General features: G+C 29.6%; 3 protein-coding genes across 7 annotated transcripts; all 3 read left to right on the top strand.

The window, feature by feature from the left end:
- The first annotated feature begins 99 nt into the window (after positions 1-99).
- Positions 100-3,247, top strand: LOC118449157 (PP2C-like domain-containing protein CG9801). Of its 4 annotated transcripts, XM_035883389.2 has the most exons (8): positions 102-370; positions 453-479; positions 728-1,020; positions 1,142-1,368; positions 1,437-1,637; positions 1,722-2,025; positions 2,179-2,674; positions 2,806-3,245. In XM_035883389.2, the coding sequence occupies exons 3-8, from the start codon at positions 854-856 to the stop codon at positions 3,022-3,024; spliced, it is 1,614 nt and encodes a 537-aa protein (XP_035739282.1). In that variant the 5' UTR covers positions 102-370; positions 453-479; positions 728-853; the 3' UTR covers positions 3,025-3,245. The 4 variants fall into 4 exon arrangements, with proteins under 4 accessions (XP_085516583.1, XP_035739282.1, XP_085516582.1 ...); XM_085660457.1 differs by having other exon boundaries at positions 100-479; positions 728-1,008; positions 2,806-3,247; XM_085660456.1 differs by having other exon boundaries at positions 102-479.
- Positions 3,248-4,127: 880 nt separating this feature from the next.
- On the top strand, positions 4,128-16,267 carry LOC118449159 (uncharacterized). 2 transcript variants are annotated; one of them, XM_035883394.2, is made up of 16 exons: positions 4,128-4,371; positions 5,165-5,857; positions 5,955-6,135; positions 6,225-6,302; positions 6,412-7,968; positions 8,038-8,289; positions 8,377-8,478; positions 8,694-8,798; positions 9,234-9,378; positions 9,525-11,968; positions 12,049-12,456; positions 12,607-12,813; positions 13,151-13,695; positions 13,817-14,060; positions 14,160-14,262; positions 14,399-16,267. In XM_035883394.2, exons 3-16 carry the CDS (start codon positions 6,031-6,033, stop codon positions 15,130-15,132), a joined length of 7,029 nt encoding a protein of 2,342 aa, XP_035739287.2. In that variant the 5' UTR covers positions 4,128-4,371; positions 5,165-5,857; positions 5,955-6,030; the 3' UTR covers positions 15,133-16,267. The 2 variants fall into 2 exon arrangements, with proteins under 2 accessions (XP_035739287.2, XP_035739288.2); XM_035883395.2 differs by lacking the exon at positions 8,694-8,798.
- A 1,818-nt stretch (positions 16,268-18,085) lies between these two features.
- Gcn5 (Gcn5 acetyltransferase) lies at positions 18,086-21,820 on the top strand. The gene is made up of 5 exons (XM_035883484.2): positions 18,086-18,381; positions 18,610-19,589; positions 19,671-20,231; positions 20,324-21,048; positions 21,142-21,820. The coding sequence occupies exons 2-5, from the start codon at positions 18,619-18,621 to the stop codon at positions 21,333-21,335; spliced, it is 2,451 nt and encodes an 816-aa protein (XP_035739377.1). The 5' UTR covers positions 18,086-18,381; positions 18,610-18,618; the 3' UTR covers positions 21,336-21,820.
- The last annotated feature ends 1,024 nt before the right edge of the window (positions 21,821-22,844 follow it).

Genomic DNA, 22,844 nt, shown 5'->3' on the forward strand with positions numbered 1-22,844 from the left:
TCTTTCCCTCTCTCTCTCTCTCTCTCTCTCTCTCTCTCTCTCTCTCTCTTTCTCTCTCTCTTTCTCTCTCTCTCTCTCTCTCTCTCTCTTTCTCTATATATATATATGTATGTATGTATAACTATCTCTTTCTCTTCTTATTCGGACAAATGTTCAGTTTTAAAAATGTAATGAAATTTAAAGAAAATATTAATATGAAACAGCTTAAAGTATTATAAATTTAATGAATAAATAACACTTTTGTAAATCCCGCGAGGCTATCTACAATTCATCGGTTATTGACACATTACCAATATGGCGCTTAAGTGTAAAAGACGTGCTTTTATGGTATATATCGTAATCTGATTCTCATGCAATTAAAAAATTCTGGGTAAGATATGCATATTTTTTTAAAGAAACTGATGTAAATATATATGTATATATCATTACATATCGTTATTTATATATTAAAGAACGTATTCGTCCTTGCTGTATTTTGGGTGAGTGAAAAATTTAAGATAATGTGATTTGGATGTCTAAAAACCAATTGTGTATATAAAAGAAAATAATCGTTTTTATTCATATTCATTTTATGTGTACGATGTTTTTATACGTAAAAGAAAATTTTTATTTAAAAAATAGATATATGTTTAATTATATATTGACGTATATAATAATAATCAAATCATAATAATCAATAATAATAATCAAATCAAAGAATATATTCTTTGTCAATTGTATTTTTTAGATTCAGAAAAACATTCCTCAAACCTTGAATCATGACTTGAATTTAAGGAAGAATTTTTTTAATATTATATGAAAGATGCAAACTTAAGAGATTAAATTTATAACTTGTACCAAATAACAAAAAAAAATGCCAAGTTTACGCAAGAAGGTAGCTGGCTTTATGCGCCAACTATCTATTAGTAATTTGGCTGGTGCTGTTGAAAATATGGGACTAGGAGAACAACCTCTTCGTAGTCCAAGATCAGTAACACAGGATTTTCCAAGCGAATGTTTCATTACACGGTATCTTAATGGGTACAAATCGATCCTTTTCTATATAGAATGTAAAATATTTATATTATAAACATTTACATTTTATTTTATATAAATAGAATAGTTAAATGCAATATATAATATTTTGCATAATGATTTACAGATTAGAAACAAAACAAGAAGGTCCACCGATCTTGCACGGTAGAAATCCAGAGGAATTACCTGTTAAGCAACTTGGGAATTATCAAGATGATAAAGATGTGTTTGCTGCTTTAACAGGCCCAGATAGTGGACTTACAGCAGTTAATCTTCAAGAAAGACATCTAAGTATGAACGATATTGATATTGATTATATTGATATGCTGGATCAGAGTGAGCAATATAGAACAGGTTAGAAAAAAGAGTTGCAAAATATTTTATTATATAATTATGATTTTTTTAAATGTAATTATCTTTAGGATCAAATTCATCTTCCGTTGTAATTGCTGGAGCTCCAAATTGGTTTCTTCCTCATGAAATGGCTTATGGTATTGCTACAACATTATATGAAAAAAACCCTATAAATAGTATTAACAATGGAGAACCAATTGCCGACTGCTTTGGCATTTCTGCAAGACAAAATTCAGCAATATTGGCTCTGGCCGATGGTGTCAATTGGGGTATTATAAACTAGATATGAAAAAAATCATTTATATAGAGTACAATAGAATAGTGCATTTTGTTTTATTGTAACGCATGTTTAGGTACAAAGGCAAGCATTGCAGCAAGATCTGCGGTGCATGGAAGCATGGAATACTTGAATAAAGCTCTTTTTTCACCTTCGATAAATAGTGCTATAACTACGACAAAAGATGTTTTTGTAGCCCTCCTACGTTCATTCCATGCAGCACATTCGTTAATACTTCAGGAACAAGGCATGCTCACAACATTGACCGTATGTGCTGTTCTACCTTTAGAGAGCACAACCACTAATTCCAGTATTCACCATAAAAAATTTGTGGCTTGTACATGCAATGTTGGTGATAGTTTAGCATACGTATATTCAAGGTAAAATACAATAGCAGACTAAAGTCATTAGAATTTAATGAACGTAATATAACATTCAACCTATATAAAAAAGATTTAGATATGTAGATTTAGTATAAACGATTAATAATATAAATCCATTAATATATAAATATCCTTAACAAATTGTTATAGAAAAACTGGTGTCAGAGAAATAACACGAGGATCTCATGATATTCATTGTATGCGTGATATGCGTGATGCATTAGGGGCTTTGGGACCTGTTGATGGATCTAATCCAGAATTAAATAATTTAACGCTCGCTATAACTGAAGTTGAACTTGGCGATGTTGTATTCTTAACCAGTGATGGTATATCAGATAATTTTGATCCAGTAGTTGGAAAATTTGCAGTTCTACCAAATCACAATGCTACTTCTGATGTAACAATATCAATGAAAAGTAACAATGATGTAAGAACAAAAACAAGAAGAAAATCAGCAGAAAATTTACGGCATACAGAGTCTGGTAATAGCAACGGAAATAGTAATAGTTTACCTGTGGTAGAAGCATATCAAAGACACGAGCTTACGCTCCTTAGAATGGAAGATTTATTACGAAGAGGAGTTTCTGGTGAAGGACCACCATGTAATAGTGCCAAACATCTTTGTGAACTTCTCTTAGATTTTGCAGTAAGTTAATTTACTATAAGACAATATTATCATAATCATTATCGTACGAACTTAAAATCTAATCTGTATACAACTAATTTTTACATGATATATCTAAATATATTGTCTCTTGTAATTTTTTATGTTATAAGGTACGTATTACAGCTGCCAAACGAAGAATATTAGAAGATACAGATTTATATTATGCACAACACAAAGATGGCCAATTAGTGCAATTGTCCAAGCAAGAACAACGAAGTAAACGAAAAAAGACATTAGATAAAATATCTATGATTCCAGGGAAATTAGATCATGCAACAGTCGTGGCATATGTAGTTGGAGCATATAATTCATCAGAATGTAATCTATAATCATTTCGAATATTAGACATTATTTTTTATTTAACCAAAAAAAAAAAAAAAAAAAAAAAAATCTTTTACAAAATGTCAATATTTCTGTGTCATATAATTTGATAAGATATGAAATTGAATATCAGAATATATGGAAAAGAATTTTGTTAAATATTTTAATATTCATAAAAAAGAACTCCGACATTTATTATAATAAAACTTCATCAATAGGAATATCTAATATTTTGTTTACGAATTTATGAGAAATACATTTATATAATTTTTTTACTCAAACATAAAATTAAAACGATGTTCCATTTTTTTTTCTTTTTTTTTTAATATAGTAAGAAAAATTAAAGTATTATTTTAAATATTATAAGTTCTTACAACAAAAATGTAAATGTACGTTGTAAGAAAATTAACGAATCTTTATAACTAATCTCTACAAATAAATATAAGAAAAAGAAAAGAACAAAAAAAAATAAGAAGACAATGTACAAAAGTGATCTTTACTCATCAAATACCTGTCCGCGTGATATAATATATTAAATCTTATTTTTATATTTTTTATCAAAATCATTTAACGCGTGCGTGAATTAGCATATTAGAATATAAAGTAATATTTATATTTATAATATCATAAAAAATATTATTATATATGATATTTATTTTAATATAATTGAGATCATTGCCAAAAAATTGACAATTTTATGTATGACAATATACATTTTTTTTTTTTAAATTAAAGCAATTCGATATTATCGTTCGATTATTGCTTTGAAGTCATAGTTCAACTATCCGTCGTCAAGCCTAAACAGACACTACCTGACTTTAGCAAAGAACATTGAATCAGTCGATAGCGCGAAAAAAGATGAATAGTTAGAAACACAGATATTCTTTACTCTATAAAGTTTATTGGTAAAGAGAAAATATATGCGCGAACTCTTTAAAGTGCTCTTGCAACTAATTCACAATGGATTTGATGCGTTGATTGGTTAAAATTTGAATCGTAACCAATCAGTGTTCATAGTCATATAAAGTGCATCATGCAAAAAGTTACAATGCCATGAACAAGGTGTCGCCAATGTTAGAAACGTTGGGATTTTATGAGCTCGTAGTAATGGCAGCCTTGACAAATACATGATGGCCGTTGCCACCGAATAGTGTAACGCGTACTTGGATCTGTCTTGTGCCAGAAAAGTTTATTGTTTTCGCGATAATATTTCATCGCGTACTCAAAGTCTGTGTCTTTTTTCCATAGTAAAAGTGTGATAGAACGTGTTAAGAACACATATCACGCTGAAAGAGATGCGAAAAAACGGAAAAGCTTAAGAAGAAAACACGGGTGGCAAAACCGCGTTCGCGGAGGTAATATTGACAATTTTTCATCACGACGCTATGCATATTTTTAAGCGTCGATACTACTTAAATGGACCGTGCGTTAACCCGTAGACTTTTTTATCGTTTTCAATCGTACAAATCTTCGCGAATGTCCGTTTTTTCTTTTGTTTACGCCTTGTCAGTTGGGCTTTTGTTGTGTGCAACCGCGCGCCGCTGTTACCTATGTACGAGTGAGAATGAGATGTATATGTGAGATCCGTGTGTACTTGTGTTAGTGGCTTGTGTGGCACGTATGCTTGCACACAGGCGCGCGCGGGTCATAACCTCAAAATATGCTTCCAGCTGTCGAATTATTTTACGCTACTCTAAATGTCTTATTATTGATGTTTTTATATCACGGAATGACATATGTAAATTAATGGTTCTTATATTACCTTTATGCAATGATCAACGTTTCACCGCTAATTATACCTTTTTTTAAAACATTATACTCTTATTCATATTTCTCTCTCTCTCTCTTTTTTTTTCTTCTACAACTCCTTTCTTTTTACCTCTATTTTTCTCTCTCTCTCTCTCTCTCTCTTTCTCTCTCTCTCTCTCTCTTTCTCTCTTTCTCTCTCTCTCTCTCTCTCTGTTTCTCTGCTTTTCATTTCTCTTTTTCTTTACTATATTTATAAAAGTATATCTTTTACTAATTGTCAGTCATTTATTTAAAAAAATATCTATTTCATTCAATACAAAATACTTTAATTCACATTGTTCCTATTTCCAGTATATGTTGATCTTTCATGTAAAAACTACATTATATACTTTGTTACAGGGTAGAAGAGACGAGCAAACTTAAGATGAGCACAAGTGCAATTTGATTTAACATCAGCCACTATAAAACTAAGAGAAAAGCTTGTTTGAATCTTTCATTTTCTCTTCTTCTTCTTATCTTTTCCCAATATTTTCTCTTTTTTATATTTATTGCTAAATATAAACAATGAATTTAACTTAATTATAAAAGAAATTAAATAATGTCATCTAATTATTTTTTGGATTTGGGATAATGTCAATTTTGTATATTTAATTATTTATTATACCATTCATATCATTTAAAAAAATAAATGTATACATAATGCTGGGGAAGAATATAATTACATTTTATTCATAAATGGATGAAATCCTGCAACAAATGTACCTTAAAAATTCATTAAAATTTATACAAAATGCAAATGAGCATTTATTCTTTAATGGATAATGTAGTTCAGAGAAGAACTACCTGCAATATGCAAAAAATTGAAAATGTTAACATACTAATGTGGTTAATGAAAGAATACAACTATAAAACAAGCTCTTTCCAACGCGTTTGAATATAAGTATTAGAGAAGTCTAGAAATACTGCATAAGTAAGAGAAGATATACGAAACTATATGCATGACAGGAACAGGAGACATAGGTCGAAGACGCGTTGAGTGGCGCAGGAGCGCAAATCTAACAAATGTGTTTCTTTAAATAGAAAATATAAAAGGTAAATTTACAATAATGTCTATAAAATTTTTTAATATTTAAATATTATGTTTGTATAACACAGACATATCTATAATTTTATTATGCACTTTGTTTAGATTAAATATTATAGAGAAGCAAACAATCTAGGAAGGTGGCTACAAGCTGCCCAATGTAAAGTGGGGCTGCGTGGGCATGCAGCAGCCTCAGTCACGCCCTCTTCTTGGGGACTCAGTATCCTCTACAACTTCCCCGACTACACGTCGAAATAATCAAGTTGCTGTCTTAACACAACAACAGGTATAATTCCAATATGAAAACAAAATTTCTATTATTATTTTATCATGAATTTAGACTATATTATTTATTTCTACGATACTTTGCTTTAGTTACAGCAGTTGCAACTGCAAACTCAAAATACACGAGGTCAATCACTCACTTTTGCTGTACAGCAACCATCGAATACTGTAAGTATTACATTGTCTACTATGATGATACAAAGCTTTCTATAAAATAAATTTGCCTTACAAATTGTTTTATTGTCGTAATTATAAGTATAATTTATTTCCATTATAGTCACAAGATCAAGGAAATGGATCTACAACTGGAAATCACATAGTCTATGTGAACCAACTAAACCAATTAAATCAGGGTACCATAAATCCCTCAGGGACTGGTATGGGCCTACCCCCGGCCACCCCCACTTTTGGGGTGGGCCTTAATATGGGATTGCCACTATCACTTTTAAATACCAGTCTTACATCACTCACGTCTAATGTAATTACTACATCTAATCCTTTACTTAATTTGGGCCTACCAAGTATAAACACTGGACTAACGCCGATAAATCCTAACTTAAATCAGTTAAATGCTATAAATTCAAATTTAAACACCAATATTGGCTCAAACAGTATTAATAGTGGTTTGCCTGGTATAGGACAAGATATAAATAATATAAATACTGGGCTAAATCGAATAAGTACACTAAATACTACAAGTATCAATTCTGCACTGACTAGTGTAAATACAGGATTAACCAATGTAAACCCGAATTTAACGAGCTTGAATTCAAATATCAATCAAAATCTGACGCCGTTAAATTCAAACTTTAATGCTACAAGTTCTGGAGTATCTAGTTTAAGTACAATTAATCAGAACGTGAATACAAACCTAGCAACTACTAGTATAAGTTCTAATATAAATCAAGGACTTAATCGACCAGTGAATGCTTTGGCATCTGGTTTGACATCAACTAGTCTAAATACTAGTAGTGCACAATTTCCATTCCAAACTATACAGAGTATTCAGACTATCGCTCCACATATTGTTGGATCAAATATAGCACACGTACCAAGTTCTACTATATCACAACACTCCAATAACGTATCGATTTCACAAATTTCTAATACTGGAACATTGTCAAGTTCTACTATATTTACAAGTACTCCAAGTGAATCAATTCGTTCAACTGCAGCGAATGTTAATCATGCGTCGAACGTAAATATTACGACGAACGTTGCACATCTTGGTACAATGCACTCTAACTTGTCAAATATATCATCCAACATACAACACATATCTACTTCCAACGAGTCAAACATGTCATTGAGTCATGTTTCACCTTTAAATTCCTCACAATCAACTGGATTTCAATCGCAACGGCAGTATTCTCAAGGAATAAATCCTGGTTTAAATTCGTCTGTCACATTGACAGGCACAACGCAATCAACAAATATTGTCAGTACAATGAATACTGTGAAATCAATGCAAAATATTCAGAATCAAAATATTAATTCTCCAGGCAGTCCATTTTCAATGCCATTAAAAAGTCCTGCATCTAATATTGCACCACCAACACCAAGCCCTAGTCCAAATAGGCTGTTACTTAGGAGTCCAGCATCAAATTCTATACAGTCAAATAGAAACAGTCCAAGCCCAGTGGGAACATCAACTACGAATAATAATTTTAATGTACAAATGCAAAGTCCTATGCAAAGCCCAATGAGTGTTAGTCAAATTCAAAGCCCTGTGCTTAGCCCATATCCTCCTGCTAAAAGTCCACATATGTTAAGTGGCAATAACTCACTGAATAACAGAAGTCCAGCTCCAGGAGGTAGTCCTGGTCCACCACTGGTAAGGTTATAATAAATATATTAAAAAAAATGTATCTTAAATATTTATTTGTACATCTTGTAATTTAAGGTTAGACCAAATACACCCATCTTGCAGCAGGGTATGCAAGTTTTGCAGATAATTCATGGTACACCACAAGGATATCAACAAACACCTACACAATTAGTAACAAGAACCCATCTTTTTGGAAATCAGCAAATTCAAATAGCGGCTACAAAACCAGCCAAACAACCACCACAAATTTTGCCTAAGCCACCAAATCAACAGAATACTACTTCCCAACAAAAGCCTCAACGTGTAACAACAACCATTACAAATCAGGTAGGAGAATTTCATATTCTATAAATTATAAATAATTATACCAATGTACAATTTATATTAAAAATTTTACTTCTTTATTTTGTTCAGATTACACAACAAACACAGCCACAAATTGTTCTTGCTGGTCCACAACCAAATCCTACAACAGCAACAATGATACCAACTGCTCAAGGTCTCCTATTAAATCAGGTTATTATAATTTTCCTTTATATAATGATACATTATTATTATTCTGCATGTTCATTATTTTGTCATTCAATAATGCGAATATCATGGCAATGTGTAAATATTTATATTATAATATTTCAGTATGCTCTCTTTATATTTGTCATAATAGCTTGTGTGCATATATCTTATCACAAAAGATTGCTTCGTGCTTCATGTTTATCACATTTGGTATATAGGTTCTACCATCAACTGGACCAGTTATAGTTCAACAACAACCAGGTGGTGTTCAACTTATACTAAGGACACCAGCAAGCGCCCAGCAACAAACCCATACTGCACAGGTGATGGTGTCATCCATATAATCATGCATTGTCATATTCCAAATTCATATTCATTGCTTGTTTGATTTTAAATTAATGTAAAAAGTTACTTGATTTTTTATTTCATAGATAAAATATTTTTATATAAATATATATAATAATTAAAGAAAAATAAATCTAACTAAAATATTATATCTTCTAATGAATTATAGTTAACAAAATTCGATTAGTTATTGAATTTAAAAAAGCATATATTTGAGATTAAGTTAATAATTTTAAAATGACAAGAATAATCAATATTAATATATAGAAACATTTTTCTATACAAATACTAATTAAGCTAGTATTTCACTGAAGTACTTATTAATAATAATAATAGAATATTAGAATAATAAAACAATAGAATGATGTTTTTGAACAAGATTAAATGTAGCAAGATACAATTATATTTTACAGTTAACACAACAACAATTAGTAAGAGTTGTCGCAGCACAAAGCATGCAACTACAAGGGATTGCACCTACATTTTTTGCTGTACCAAATAGTTTTCCACCAACCGCATCACCAGTGATTAGACATACTCCTTCTAGCCCTGCTCCATGTAAGTCAATCAAAATAAAACTATATTTTGATTTTTACTTATATTTATAATAAAATTTTGAGGTATTTATATTATGAAAAATTTTTATATATCTGCATTAATTAAATTTTATTACAATTATTATAATATCATAATATGCTTTCCAGCTAATACAGGTGCTGGTAATTCCATAGTAATTCAAAATGCTATGGTACAAAGTCCTCAACCGCAAATTACACAAGTTGGCTCAAGCAATACATCTGGTAATACTTCATGTACCCAAAATATTGTTGAACATAATTTACTACCTCCGCCAAAGAAGAAAGCAAAAAAGAAGAAAAAAACTAAAAGAAAAGACGATGAACCTCCAAAATTAGATTTGGCTAGTATCATGAAAATATCAGGAATTGGAGATGATGATGATATTTTTGACAACGATCTTACAACTGAAACAGATGTGTCATGTCAAGTTCAAGTAGAATCAGGACAAACTTTAAATCAAGTTACACCACAAGTAACAGTAGCCAGTTCCATAGCTCAAAATCCAGCACAAGTACCTGTAGCAAATACAACGAATACGCAAGCCACTGTTGCTTCTCAAAATTTTAACAGTCAGCTTGTTGCTCAACTTCAGATGCCTGTACAGAACACGATTTCGGGATTAAGACTAGCTGTTGGGGAAGATGGAAGAGTTGTTTTACATCATACTCCTGATCCAAATCAACCTGAAATAGATCAAGCAACTGCTCAAGCATTAATAAGATCTCTTACACAAAGTGGTGGTCAAAATGCACAGATTATTTCTCATCTTCTAGGTCAAGCACAGACTGTATCACAAAGTGCTCCAAGTAATGCAGTGCAAAGACAGAAATATGTGCAATCACCAAGTAATCCGACATCTACCAATACTACGAGTTCGGTATGTTCGCAAAATGTTATCTGTACAACAAGTCCACAACATATACAAACATGCTCGAAAGTAAATAATCCGCAAAAAATTGTAAATATTTCTCATGATGCCAATTCTACATCAAATACTTGTGTGCAAAATAGTCAAGGATCATTGCACACAGTGGATATGCAGATTTCTAAAAACATTAATATACAACATCTTATACAAACACCGAAGAATATACAATCATCAAACTCTACTATATTATCACCTAGTAATAGCATTTCAACATCTTCAGATGCTATATCATCCAAACCTTTATGTACAGCCTTTAGCATACAAAATTCTCGATTGTCAAATACGAATCAGACAAATATTAATCAACATTTGTCTAATCCAACACAAAAATCTAGTCAAGTGCGCCTTACAAATACTTGTATTAATACTAATATACGCCAGAATTTGAATAAATCATCACAACACAGTACTCATGTTCAGAAATCTATATCCAGCAATGCAGGAGTATCAAATGAACATATTGTTAAAAACAACAATCAGAATCAACAATCAAATCAACAAGAGTCTTTAAATTTGCAAGAATCGCAATTATATCAACATAATCAGCATCAACAAATAACTGCACAAACTGTACAAACTCAAAATGTACAACATGTATTTGAACAAAATCTACAAACTACCGGCTCAAATATACAACATAATTCTGTAAATATGCTACAGCAAAGCTCATGCAATACTATACAGCATGACAGTATGAATGTTTTACAACAACATTCTAGTATTCAACAAAATACAATCAATGTCATGCAACAAAATACATCTGGCAATGTGCAAAGTATAGAGCAAAATGTACAGTCTGGTGCAAGTGATATACCTCTAGGTCAACAAAATGTAATGACTAGTTTGCAACAACAAAATACATCTTTATTGCACAATACAAATGTGCAGCAAAATGTGAATGTACAACAGCAAAAAATTGTTTCTGCAAATACGTTCTCTTCTGTGAATGCACATCAATATGAGTCTCAAAATTCAACTAATGTCATGCAACAGGGTATTAACACACAACAAAATAATCAACATCAAAATATTCTTATTACCAGTACTCCTGTTACTAATACTACTCAACAAAATGAATCGCAAAAGATAGAATCACAAGCTAGTAATGTACTAAATTCTGCAACTAATAATATTTTAAATAATGCACCAAAAATTACCCCAGAAATTTTGAATGCATTGAGCAATTTAAATCCCAATGATCAATTATTAATTGCTAATGCAAATGGGCAAATGCAAGTGATAAGCCAACAACTTTTACAACAGTTCTTAGCTGGACAATTAAATACTACAAATCAGACACAAAATCAAAATCAAACGCAAAAAATAGTAATTGGAGAACCAGATGCGAATAACCAAAATTTACAAGGTGTTCAAATTAATACACCTACCAGTCAAATAATAGTAAATAGTTCTGGTGGAGCTCCTACAATTCAAAATAATATACAAAATATAGTTGTTCAAGCTGCGCCGTCGCAAATGCCACATCACATACAAATTCAGAACTCTGGCTTCCCAAATCAGTTTATTGACAACCTAAATCAACAGCAAATTAGGAATTTAGGAAATAATCAACCAAAGAAAGCAAAAATTGTAAAAAGAGCTAAAGTTACTGTTACAACGCAAAATGTTGGAAGTACACAGGTAAGTGTACAGTATATATTTTGCTTTTATATTAAATATTATCGCAATTATCTATTAAGTAAAATTATTTTTCATATTAGACGACAAAAACTGTTACTACCTCCCGACCAACTACAGTAACAACAAACACGACTAGTTTGCAAAAGGTTGACAGTGCTAATAAAATAGGAAACATATGCCAGAATACAAATATCAGTAAAAGTGAATCTACACAGATCATTGCAAATGGTCCTTTGATATGCTCGTCATCTGGTAGTCATGTGTCTATTCCTTCAAATGGCCAAATGGTGCAAAGAGTGCAGACTATACAACTTCCTGCACAGAAACAACAATTATTAAAAAATATACAATCACAAATACAAGCTATTTTAGCACGAAAGACTGGTTTGCAGCCTGATCAAGCCCTTTTAACAAAATTATATCAAGAACAACATAAAATTTTAGCAAGTGGGAAGGTTGTCAGTACTACAACACATCCTGTTAATAATGTAAGTGAATAAGTTGGATAAAAAACATTTAGACATCAGTTTTTTTATTAAATTACAACACTTAAATTAAAACATAAATAGTAATTATAAAACTTAGATTAAAACACTAATACATATATAGTAAAATTATATCATATTTTTTAATTATAGGGACCAGAGCCAAATTTCAGTGTCAATATTGTGACAACACATGCTACTAATACACAGTCACAAAATACATATAAAAATCAAACATCAACTACTCAGTCACAAACTCAAACGTCTACTACTGCTTTACCAGTAACATCAAATCTAAATACAGTTACATCTACTTCTTTACAAAATAATTCAAGTAATAATTATATAAACAATCTTCCGGTAAGAGATATAATCTAATCAAATATTATTAGATCTGTCTAATTTGAAATGCCTTTTCTCCCAATGCTGCCATATTCTCCAAATTTGAATAAGAATAAAAATGAGAAAAACAGGAATAATATACGATAACGTTCATTTTATATTTTGTAAAAAAAAATAATATAAATAAAGCAACAAGTGACAATTTTTCTTACAAGTATTTAGTATTCATAAGTAAATATGAGTTTATAAGCACTCAGTTAGACAGATCTAATGTGAATATTATATTTACTATTATTGTTATTGTTACTACTATTTGTGGAAACAATAGAATAAATTAATAACAATTTTTTTATAGGTTTCACAAAATGTTCAGGTTCAACAATGTGTAGTATCAAATAATTCCACTCAGAATGTGCATCAGACGCACACCAAACAGCACAAGTTTTATCAGAATCATGGAAATCAGATGATAAATCCGTCCTCTACCAACTTGCAACTTTTCTCACCACCAAGTACATCCACAGCTCCTATGCAAAGCAACGCACAACAACAATTACCCCTAGTTCAAACACAGCAAGTAGCCATGCAACAATCCACGCAATGTCAGACAGATCCATTGGACATCAAGCCAAACATACAGACACCAAGTCCTGTCAAACAAGAACTTTCCTCGCCAATTCAAATTCAAGTCCAAAGTGGCTCTCCTGCAGGTCAGGTAGCCTCACCTAGAATGATTGGTAAAGGAACACAAAGGATTCAGAGCCCTGTAAATAATACAGGAAATTCAAGCAAACAACTTGTTAGTCCTGGAAGTAGCTCAAGTCCTTTGATAAGTCCTAGACAAGGTGTAAAGAGACCAGCATCAACTCCGATTTGTAGGCAAATAAATCGTAGTGATCTGTAAGTATTATGCTATTTTCAGAATATATTAGATTTATAAAATTAACTCATAAACATTACACTATCACAAACTATATATATTATGCTATATATTATTACAATCTTTTATCTGTATTCTTAGATTGGAACAACAACTAAAAATCGATCAAAATGGTGCAACTAATCCAGATGTAAATACTCCATTTTTAAGCAAGCGTGATGCTTGTAAACGGCTTGTTAGATATCATTGTTTGAATGAACAAGTTTTAAGTACTAAAGATTTAGCTAAGGCAGACGAAATTTTTGAAGAAACAGCAAAACATTTATTATCTAAATTTAATTCTATGATGAATAAATACACATATCTTCTCTTAATGGAAAGCATGGTATGAATTATGGTTTATATTTTTTTGAATCAATTTATTTACAAAATATTAATAAAAAATATATTATTAAGAAAATAATATAATAATAATAATTTTTAGAGAGAAGTAAGAACATCAGAATTAATGATGATAGACAGAACTTTTGTTGCTGAAGAACAAAGTATTCTAAATAGGTTGCGTGAGCAAGAAGCTAAAATAAATGGTAAGAAATAATATCTTATATATCAGAGATTATTAAATAATTATATTTTTTAAATGTATTCACCTGAAAAGTTAAGAAATCATTAGTAAGTATGATAATGATAAGACGAAAAAATTCAAATGATTTTTATTTACAGAAGAATTTAAGAAAGAAGAAAAACCACTGGTACCAAAAGTTGAGCCTGGCCTTGCAGAAGATGACAAATTATCATCACCTTTAGAAAATGTATCCGTAAAGCGTGAATTAGAGGATGACTTTTCAGCAGAAGAAATAGAATGTAAACCATTGATAAAACAAGCTAGTTGTACAAGTGGTGATTACGATGAGTGGCTTGAAATTCAAAAAGAACTCGGTGTATATCCATCTGCCACGGACTCCTTTAAATGTAAGAGCACTAATAATAGTGGCAGTAATGGTGCATGTACTATGACAATTCCAAAATCATCTAAAAATGAAAGAACAAGGGCGAATGGTGAATGTCGTGGTGCGAATGCAAGTATTTCCGGAGTTTCGAATACCGTTGTAAAAGACAATTGTGATCAAGATAATACAGCAGTTTTTGAAAGACGATGGAGTGGTGCTACGGACCTTGAAAGAGATTTATTAGAGGACACTGAAAGTTTGGATGGTTTAGCATTACATTCTCAAGCCCAATGTCCTGGTTCTCTTCATGTAAGTAGCGAAAGTGGAAATGGTAATGAACATGATGACATTACTGCACAAGTACAATCTGCTATTGATAGCATTTTAAATCTTAAAAAACGTCCCACAAATACTTTATCTGGCAGTAGTGGTAGTAGTGCATCGCAATCCAGTGAATCAAAGGACACAGTGCTTGACCAAGCAGTCCGTAGCATACTAGGCTCGTGACCCTCATTTAATAAAGTATGTTAAAAAAGTGAAGTTAATAGTGAACATCAAGCTGGTTATTAACCTTCAAAATTTTAGAGGAACTTTAGGTATTCTTCTGAGTTTCTGACGTTGACAGAAGAACTTTCTTTGCTATTGATTCTGCAAGATCACCTTCAAAACCCACGCGTTTTGAAATGTCATCTATTCAAAGTGTATTTAAGAAAATAATGTGATTTAAAATTTATATAAAAACTAATTATAACAGACAAATTGGATTGTGCAAGTACGTGATTCAATATGATTTTTTAAAGTTTTTTCATTCAAGCTTCTGTTTTACAAAGGCAATAATTACTCATAACAAAAAGATATGTATACTTTACAGTAGTAGTTTAGGTGTAATAAAGTAATCGTGTTAATCTAATTCTAGCAGCTGTACATGTGGATAAATAGATATATAGATAGATAGATTACTTGCTCAGATTTTTCAATCTGCCACTTTGTAATGTAATTTTGTAAAAAGTAATTATTTAAAGCAACTATTCCACTTTGTCTGTAGTACTTGTAGGAAAATCTTATAGATACTTAAATATGGGTTGGTGAATTGTACATAAATTTTTAGCGTGTATTATTATTAATATTATTATTACTATTATTTGTATTATTGTTATTGTGAGATATTATCTCGGAAGTACTATTATTATTATTTTTATTATTATTATTAATATTATATTATTATTATTATTATTATTATTATTATTATTATTATTATTATTATTATTATTATTATTATTATTATATTAATAATTATCAATGATACTATCGTCTTGGTTGATGGCGAGAGTATTGAACTAAAGAGATGGTAGTGGATTACGAGACTGAAAAGATAATGGTATCGAACATGGAAGTAAATGAAAATGATGTGCAGAGTGAGAAAAGTACATAAAATATTTACGTTGTTTCTTTTATTTAAACTTATTACTATTTATCGTATATACAATTTCAATCTTATAAGGTGCAAAATCAAATGAAAAGAAACATTTTTTAAATGAATTGAAATATTTTACAACTTTTCTGACATCACATGGAATCACAGTGGATATGGAGAAATGAATAAGAATGCATATATAAAGAGAATATATATGTGGTAAAAGGATATGAATATATATATAAAGTATATATATATATATATATATATGTATATATATATATATATATATATATATATATATATATATATATATAAATGATCTAAATACATACAGTAAAGAAATATTATATAGTATACACGAGCCTTTATATATAGTTCTTATTTTCTTAACGACCATGTTGTAAAAGTTTTATTAGTGACATTAAACATCACACAAATTTCATAAAATGACATGCTAAAGCAGCATATAATATTTGTTTAATAAATTATAGCTGATAAGAAGTACAGTTTTCTATTTAAAAAGGAAGTGTTGTTTTTATTATTGGATAATACTTGTACGTAGAATATCTACATATTATAGACATATCCTTTTCCCACATCGGCATAACCACTCTTTATATGCAAAGAAATAATGAGACGTTTTTGGCAAATACAATCCAAGACTGACATATATACAGAGAAACAAGCAAAACTATATAATGTATTACAGTAAGAATAATAATCATTTGTACATAATAATCATTTCCACTCTCAACGGCAATCGCGACTTAATTCTTCACAGATTTTAAAATTTGGATATGCTACAGTTCTTTTGATCCTAATAAATTGCCGATATTTCACGAATATATATATATATATTTGAACCTTTTTCTCCTTGTTATAAAATAAAACTCTTCATTTCTAACTTTTATTTTTTTTTAATTTAATATGCTCTTCTAATATGCTATAATATTATTATTATGTAGCAAAGTAGAGCATACAGATATTATATGCACAAAATTTTGTACTTATGAAAAAAAAAACAAAAAAATAATTTTGAAAACATAATGACTTCACATATTCTATATCTAAAATTATATTTCATATAACAGAAGAGAATTTAAAAGATTGGTCGTCATAAAATTCTTTTGCCACAGGTAAATTAACTAGTATGTATGCATGTTACACTATGTATATATATATATGTGTATATATATATATATATATATATATATATATATATATTACATTAGGAAGAGAGTCTTCTTCAATAAAAATATATTAAAATAATAAATTAATGTTAATAATTTAAAATAATTGGCAGAGATGAATGAACAAATTTTACCATAGAGTAAAGGTATTATATTTTACTTTATAAAGACAAAAAGAAAAGCGATATACATTATTTCTTATAAAAAAATCACTCCTTCCAGTACATACATACATAAATACCACAATTTTCGGTATATGTAAATACATATATACTTATGTATACGTACATACGTACGTAAGAAATATGTGTATAAGGATTATTGATACTTTTAGAAGCACTGATATAACGTTTATTTTACGTACGTGTATATCTACGTACATATATATATACATACTGTATATAATATCGTTGTATAAAAACGAACTTCTGTAACTCTCTAAATACCATGGACGCTGAGGAAAAATTTGAAATTAAGGAGAATAGAAAAAATAAATGTATATTTTATATTCTACATCTAATGTGTTTAGGAAAAATGTGAATTAGAAACTCTTTTGAGTAAATACGTTATAGAAGTTTGACTATTTTTAATGTAGTAGCAGCATGCTATTCAAATTTCGCGCTAAATAATTAATTGCATGATTTTTGTATTTTTACTTCTTTTACAGCAACCAATGAGCATTGGTTTTTCCATTGTATCCATAATAACCAAATTTTCAATTGCTTTTCTTTACGATACATAAATAATACTATTATTTATTACTATTTACTATTAATACAAATCAATATTACATTTATTACATTTTCTATACAAAAAAATATTTATCAAAATGGACGAATTTTATTTGACGTCACAAATATCGAAAGTCAGTTCGATCATATGATTCACTTGACGCATACGCATATATGTAGTATGTTTAGTTGAACAAAAAATCTGACGAAAAATAGATGAAAAATACGAGTTCAAATATCAAAAATAAAAAAATATTGTTCATTTTTTCCAAATATTGAAATAACATTGCATTTATTGATATGTGTCTTAAGTGTGTGTAAAATAAATTTTTTCTTTTACTTATACTTAACCTCCCGTCATCGTTGTTGTTGTGTAAATAAAATTGCGGAGTACAACTCAATAAGAACAAAAAATCAGGTTAGTTAAAATCATCATTTATAAAAATATTTCGGATTTAATTGTAATTAAAAGCATATTATATATATACATTATTTATAAGTGATATAAAATGTGACAGTAAATTATATAGACCAAATTAATACAACAATTAGATAATTTCAATAATTTTTTTAATAATTGACATACATTGTTAAACATTACTTATAAAAGAAAACAGAGATTATCATGGATTTGATAATTTTTCAGATAATATATATGGCGGCGGAAGAGATAAATTGTAATACAACAATAACCTCTTCAGAAGACGCAAAACAATCTGTAACTAGTACATCACAACATGCAGAAACAAATAAAGAGCAAAACACTGTCAGGCCAAATGAACAAACAAGTCGTCCCAATAATTTACAAAGAATTCAACAAAGAAAGCAGCAAATGTTTAATTGGCCACAATTAAAGAAGTTATTAAAATTAGCTACTTATAGTGCCTGTCAGGTTGTAGATTGTAAATGTACTGGTTGGAAAAATGCGCAACCTTTAACGAAATCATCGAAAAATGAGGTACAACAAGCTGTTACTAATCTCTTTGACCCGTGCAAAAGTTGCACTCACATTTTGAAAAGTCATATTACTCATTTACCAACTCAGTCAGACGAAGAAATTAATAAATTATTGGGTATGGTGATTGATGCTGATAATATATTTATGGGCATACATAGAGAAGAAGACCCAGATACAAAAAAAGTATATTATTATTTATATAAGCTTCTAAGAAAATGCATACTATCTATGACAAAACCAACAATAGAAGGTCCTTTAGGTCAACCACCATTTGAAAGGCCCAGTATAGCAAAAGCAGTGATGAATTTTGTTTTATATAAATTTGGTCATTTATCTCAAAGAGAATGGCAAGCTATGTGCGATATGGCAAAAATGTTTTTACATTGCTTGAATCATTGGAATTTTGAAGCACCTAGTACTAGAAAAGCAACAGTCAATAGTGACGAAGCACCAGCTTACAAAATAAATTATACACGATGGCTTGTCTTTTGTTATGTACCTGCATTTTGTGACTCTTTACCTCATTATGACACACCATTGGTATTTGGTAGAACTTTGTTACAAGCTGTCTTCAAACCAGTGTGTAGACAATTAATGGATAAATGTCACAATGAAAGAGACAAAATAACCCCTGAAAAAAGAGTTCTTGTCTTGACACATTTTCCAAAGTATGTATGATATTTGTAAGTTTACATTAATAATATTATATCATAGAATTTATATTAATAGACTTGTAATCTCATTTACAGATTTCTTTCTATGCTGGAAGTAGAAATTTATTCAGACAATTCTCCAATTTGGGATCCTGAATTCAAGCAAGTACCTCCTTCACATTTACAAGTTAATTTAGAACCAAAAGGAAGTCAAGGAAGGAGAACAGGGGAATTTGAAAAAGTTACAGTTGTTCCAAATGACAAAGATAATTTTACAACAATAAACATAAGCCCAGGAATTAAAAAACTTCATGAAAAAAGACCACATTCTGAAAGTCGATTAGATGCAAAAAGACGAAAAAACGAAGAATCTTTTGAAGATCTACCTGATGAAACTGTTGCAGAAATTGTTGCGACTATTAACGATCCTAATTACATGTGTGGACCCGATGCTGTATTTCCACCAAATGTACCACGAGACGAAACCGCGAAAATAGAAGAAAGTAGAAAAATTATTGAATTTCATGTTGTAGGAAATAGTTTGACACAACCAGTTTCAAAACAAACAATGCTTTGGTTGATTGGTTTGCATAATGTTTTCAGCCATCAGTTACCCAGAATGCCAAAAGAATACATATCTCAATTAGTTTTTGATCCGTAAGTATTGGAATCAGATAATAATGGGTTTTTCAACAAATATATATAGATAATTCGAGCAAAAAAAAAACTTAATATTTTCATGTGTCTAGGAAACATAAAACTTTAGCTTTAATAAAAGATGGACGTCCTATTGGTGGTATTTGCTTTCGCATGTTTCCAACTCAAGGTTTTACAGAAATAGTATTTTGTGCAGTAACAAGTCAAGAACAAGTAAAAGGATATGGTACACATCTAATGAATATGCTTAAAGATTATCATATAAAAAATAATATATTACATTTTCTGACATTTGCGGATGAATTCGCTATTGGCTATTTTAAAAAACAAGGCTTTAGCAAAGACATAAAGTTACCACGTGCAATGCACCAAGGATATATTAAAGACTATGAAGGTGCTACGTTAATGCACTGTGAATTAAACGCTAAAATTGTATATACAGAATTCACAGCGGTTATAAGAAAACAGAAAGAGATCATTAAAAAATTAATTCAGCAAAGGCAACAAGAAATTCAAAAAGTTCATCCAGGTTTAACATGCTTTAAAGAAGGCGTAAGAGGTATACCAGTAGAATCTATTCCTGGAATACGTGAAACTGGATGGAAAAGTTATGCTCAAACTAGAACGAGGGGTGTAGCTAAAGGAACTCAAGGACCAGAACCAATGGAAGCATGTTTAGACATTACAGATTCATTGTATAATGCACTCAAAAATGTACTAAATAGTGTGAAAAATCATAGTGCAGCTTGGCCGTTTTTAAAACCAGTAGATAAAAATGATGTACCTGATTATTATGATCACATAAAATATCCAATGGGTGTGTACTGTACATATACTTGTTTCTATATTTAAAACGAAATTTTTTAATTTTTTAATAAGCACATTTTTTATCAATTATGTATCATTTCAGATCTTAAAACTATGACAGATCGTTTAAAAGCTAGATACTATGTAACTAGAAGATTATTTATAGCCGACATGACACGAATTTTTACAAACTGTCGCTTATACAATAGCCCTGACACCGAATATTATAGGTGTGCTAATGCTCTTGAAAAATATTTTCAAACTAGAATGAAAGAAATCGGACTCTGGGACAAATAAAATCTTTTCTAGATTTATTAAAGTAAAAATATTATTTGAATAAAAATTAATTCTTCATATAAATTCAAATTTTAAACCATCAAACAACGCTAATGTATATTAATTGTTTAAGGCAATGATTTTTTTCATAAAATCAATATTATTTATTTTTGAATATAACTAGCATATATTTGAAATTTTCAATTAACAAATTGAAATTGTGGCAATGTCGTCGTTGATGCCACTAATTTTGAAAAATCTGTGGTGAAGGATGAACTTACTCATCTATTTTTAAATATTTTTATTATAGTTATTATATTAAGGTAGGAATATAGGAGTTGTACATTTTTAAATAAATATCTCTGTATACTATTAAAGGATTGTAAAAACACATTTTAGTTTTATTAGAATAAAAAGTGTTAAGAAAAAATGATGAGTTTATAAACTGTTTTCAGCATTTCACTTTGCAATTATTCTATCGAACAATGATTTTAATTATCAATTCTACTATTAATAATTATAAAGTAACACGACACAAATATTTAAATGTGAAAACTGTAATTCTGTAAATCATATTTTTATTGATAATACATTCTTAATTACTTTTTTTTTTTACAATGAGATGAGATGTAATTATGCATCAAACATTATTCGTATGAAATAAATAAACTTATGTTTATTTTAAAATTATACTCAATATTATGTACACTTTAGTATATTTAAGGCAGATCTGAACTTAAAATGGAAATATCTCCCTTAAAAATATCTATTACATTTACACGATACAATATGCATCCACTGGTATGGAGGAGGAAAATTCTTTAATATACACATATTAAAAATAATAATTTATAGTTTCAGTCATACATTTATATACTACAATAACATAAACTAATTTTCGATTAGACGAATGAATATATTTACAAATTTTTAGTACCATACACATCAAGTTCTTTGTAATGTTCACTTATTTAGAAAACTAACAGTTCTTATGGACGGTAAATCATCTATCCTGTCTCCTTATCGTTAGATAAAATTAAATAATAATTAAAATCATACTTCTCCTAACTTTGATGTAGTATTCCTCATATTATTATAATAATTTTACGTACACGAGTTAGCATGAATGTGATTACTAACACAAAAAGACAGATTTATAATTTACACATTGTTTGAATAAAGTTAACATTTTTGTGTGACATTATTTAAATTCATTGAGCAGATAAATTGTACAAAAATGGTATACATATTTATTTTTATCTCACATATTTTCTGTTTATAACAATGATATTTAAATACACAAATGCGCGTATTTTGATATAATAATGTATAAGGGTAACAGATGAATCACTTCTTCAAATGATTCATCCTTATCGTGACTATAAAAAAAAACAGGTTGATATCATTTAATAGCTATAGAAAATTGTCATTAAATGAAATAATGAAAAGAAAAAGAAATTCAAGATAAAAAACCGAAGATTGTGATTGATTGGAGCTACACAAAATCCACAATTATGTGATATGGTTCTA

The sequence above is a fragment of the Vespa mandarinia genome, chromosome 12 (assembly GCF_050613455.1).
Source record: "Vespa mandarinia isolate Hongniang chromosome 12, ASM5061345v1, whole genome shotgun sequence".
NCBI classification, from domain to species: domain Eukaryota; kingdom Metazoa; phylum Arthropoda; class Insecta; order Hymenoptera; family Vespidae; genus Vespa; species Vespa mandarinia.

What these genes read in the sequence shown, in the direction of transcription:
- LOC118449157 (XM_085660456.1), top strand. Translation starts at nt 854, where the DNA reads ATGCCAAGTTTACGCAAGAAGGTAGCTGGCTTTATGCGCCAACTATCT. An exon ending in GAGTGAGCAATATAGAACAG is followed by an intron (nt 1,369 to 1,436) that starts GTTAGAAAAAAG and finishes AATTATCTTTAG; the next exon opens with GATCAAATTCATCTTCCGTT. An exon ending in GGCCGATGGTGTCAATTGGG is followed by an intron (nt 1,638 to 1,721) that starts GTATTATAAACT and finishes ACGCATGTTTAG; the next exon opens with GTACAAAGGCAAGCATTGCA.
- Gcn5 (XM_035883484.2), top strand. Translation starts at nt 18,619, where the DNA reads ATGGCGGCGGAAGAGATAAATTGTAATACAACAATAACCTCTTCAGAA. An exon ending in GTCTTGACACATTTTCCAAA is followed by an intron (nt 19,590 to 19,670) that starts GTATGTATGATA and finishes TCTCATTTACAG; the next exon opens with ATTTCTTTCTATGCTGGAAG. An exon ending in TCACATAAAATATCCAATGG is followed by an intron (nt 21,049 to 21,141) that starts GTGTGTACTGTA and finishes GTATCATTTCAG; the next exon opens with ATCTTAAAACTATGACAGAT.
- LOC118449159 (XM_035883394.2), top strand. Translation starts at nt 6,031, where the DNA reads ATGCAGCAGCCTCAGTCACGCCCTCTTCTTGGGGACTCAGTATCCTCT. An exon ending in GTAGTCCTGGTCCACCACTG is followed by an intron (nt 7,969 to 8,037) that starts GTAAGGTTATAA and finishes TTGTAATTTAAG; the next exon opens with GTTAGACCAAATACACCCAT. An exon ending in CAACACATCCTGTTAATAAT is followed by an intron (nt 12,457 to 12,606) that starts GTAAGTGAATAA and finishes TTTTAATTATAG; the next exon opens with GGACCAGAGCCAAATTTCAG.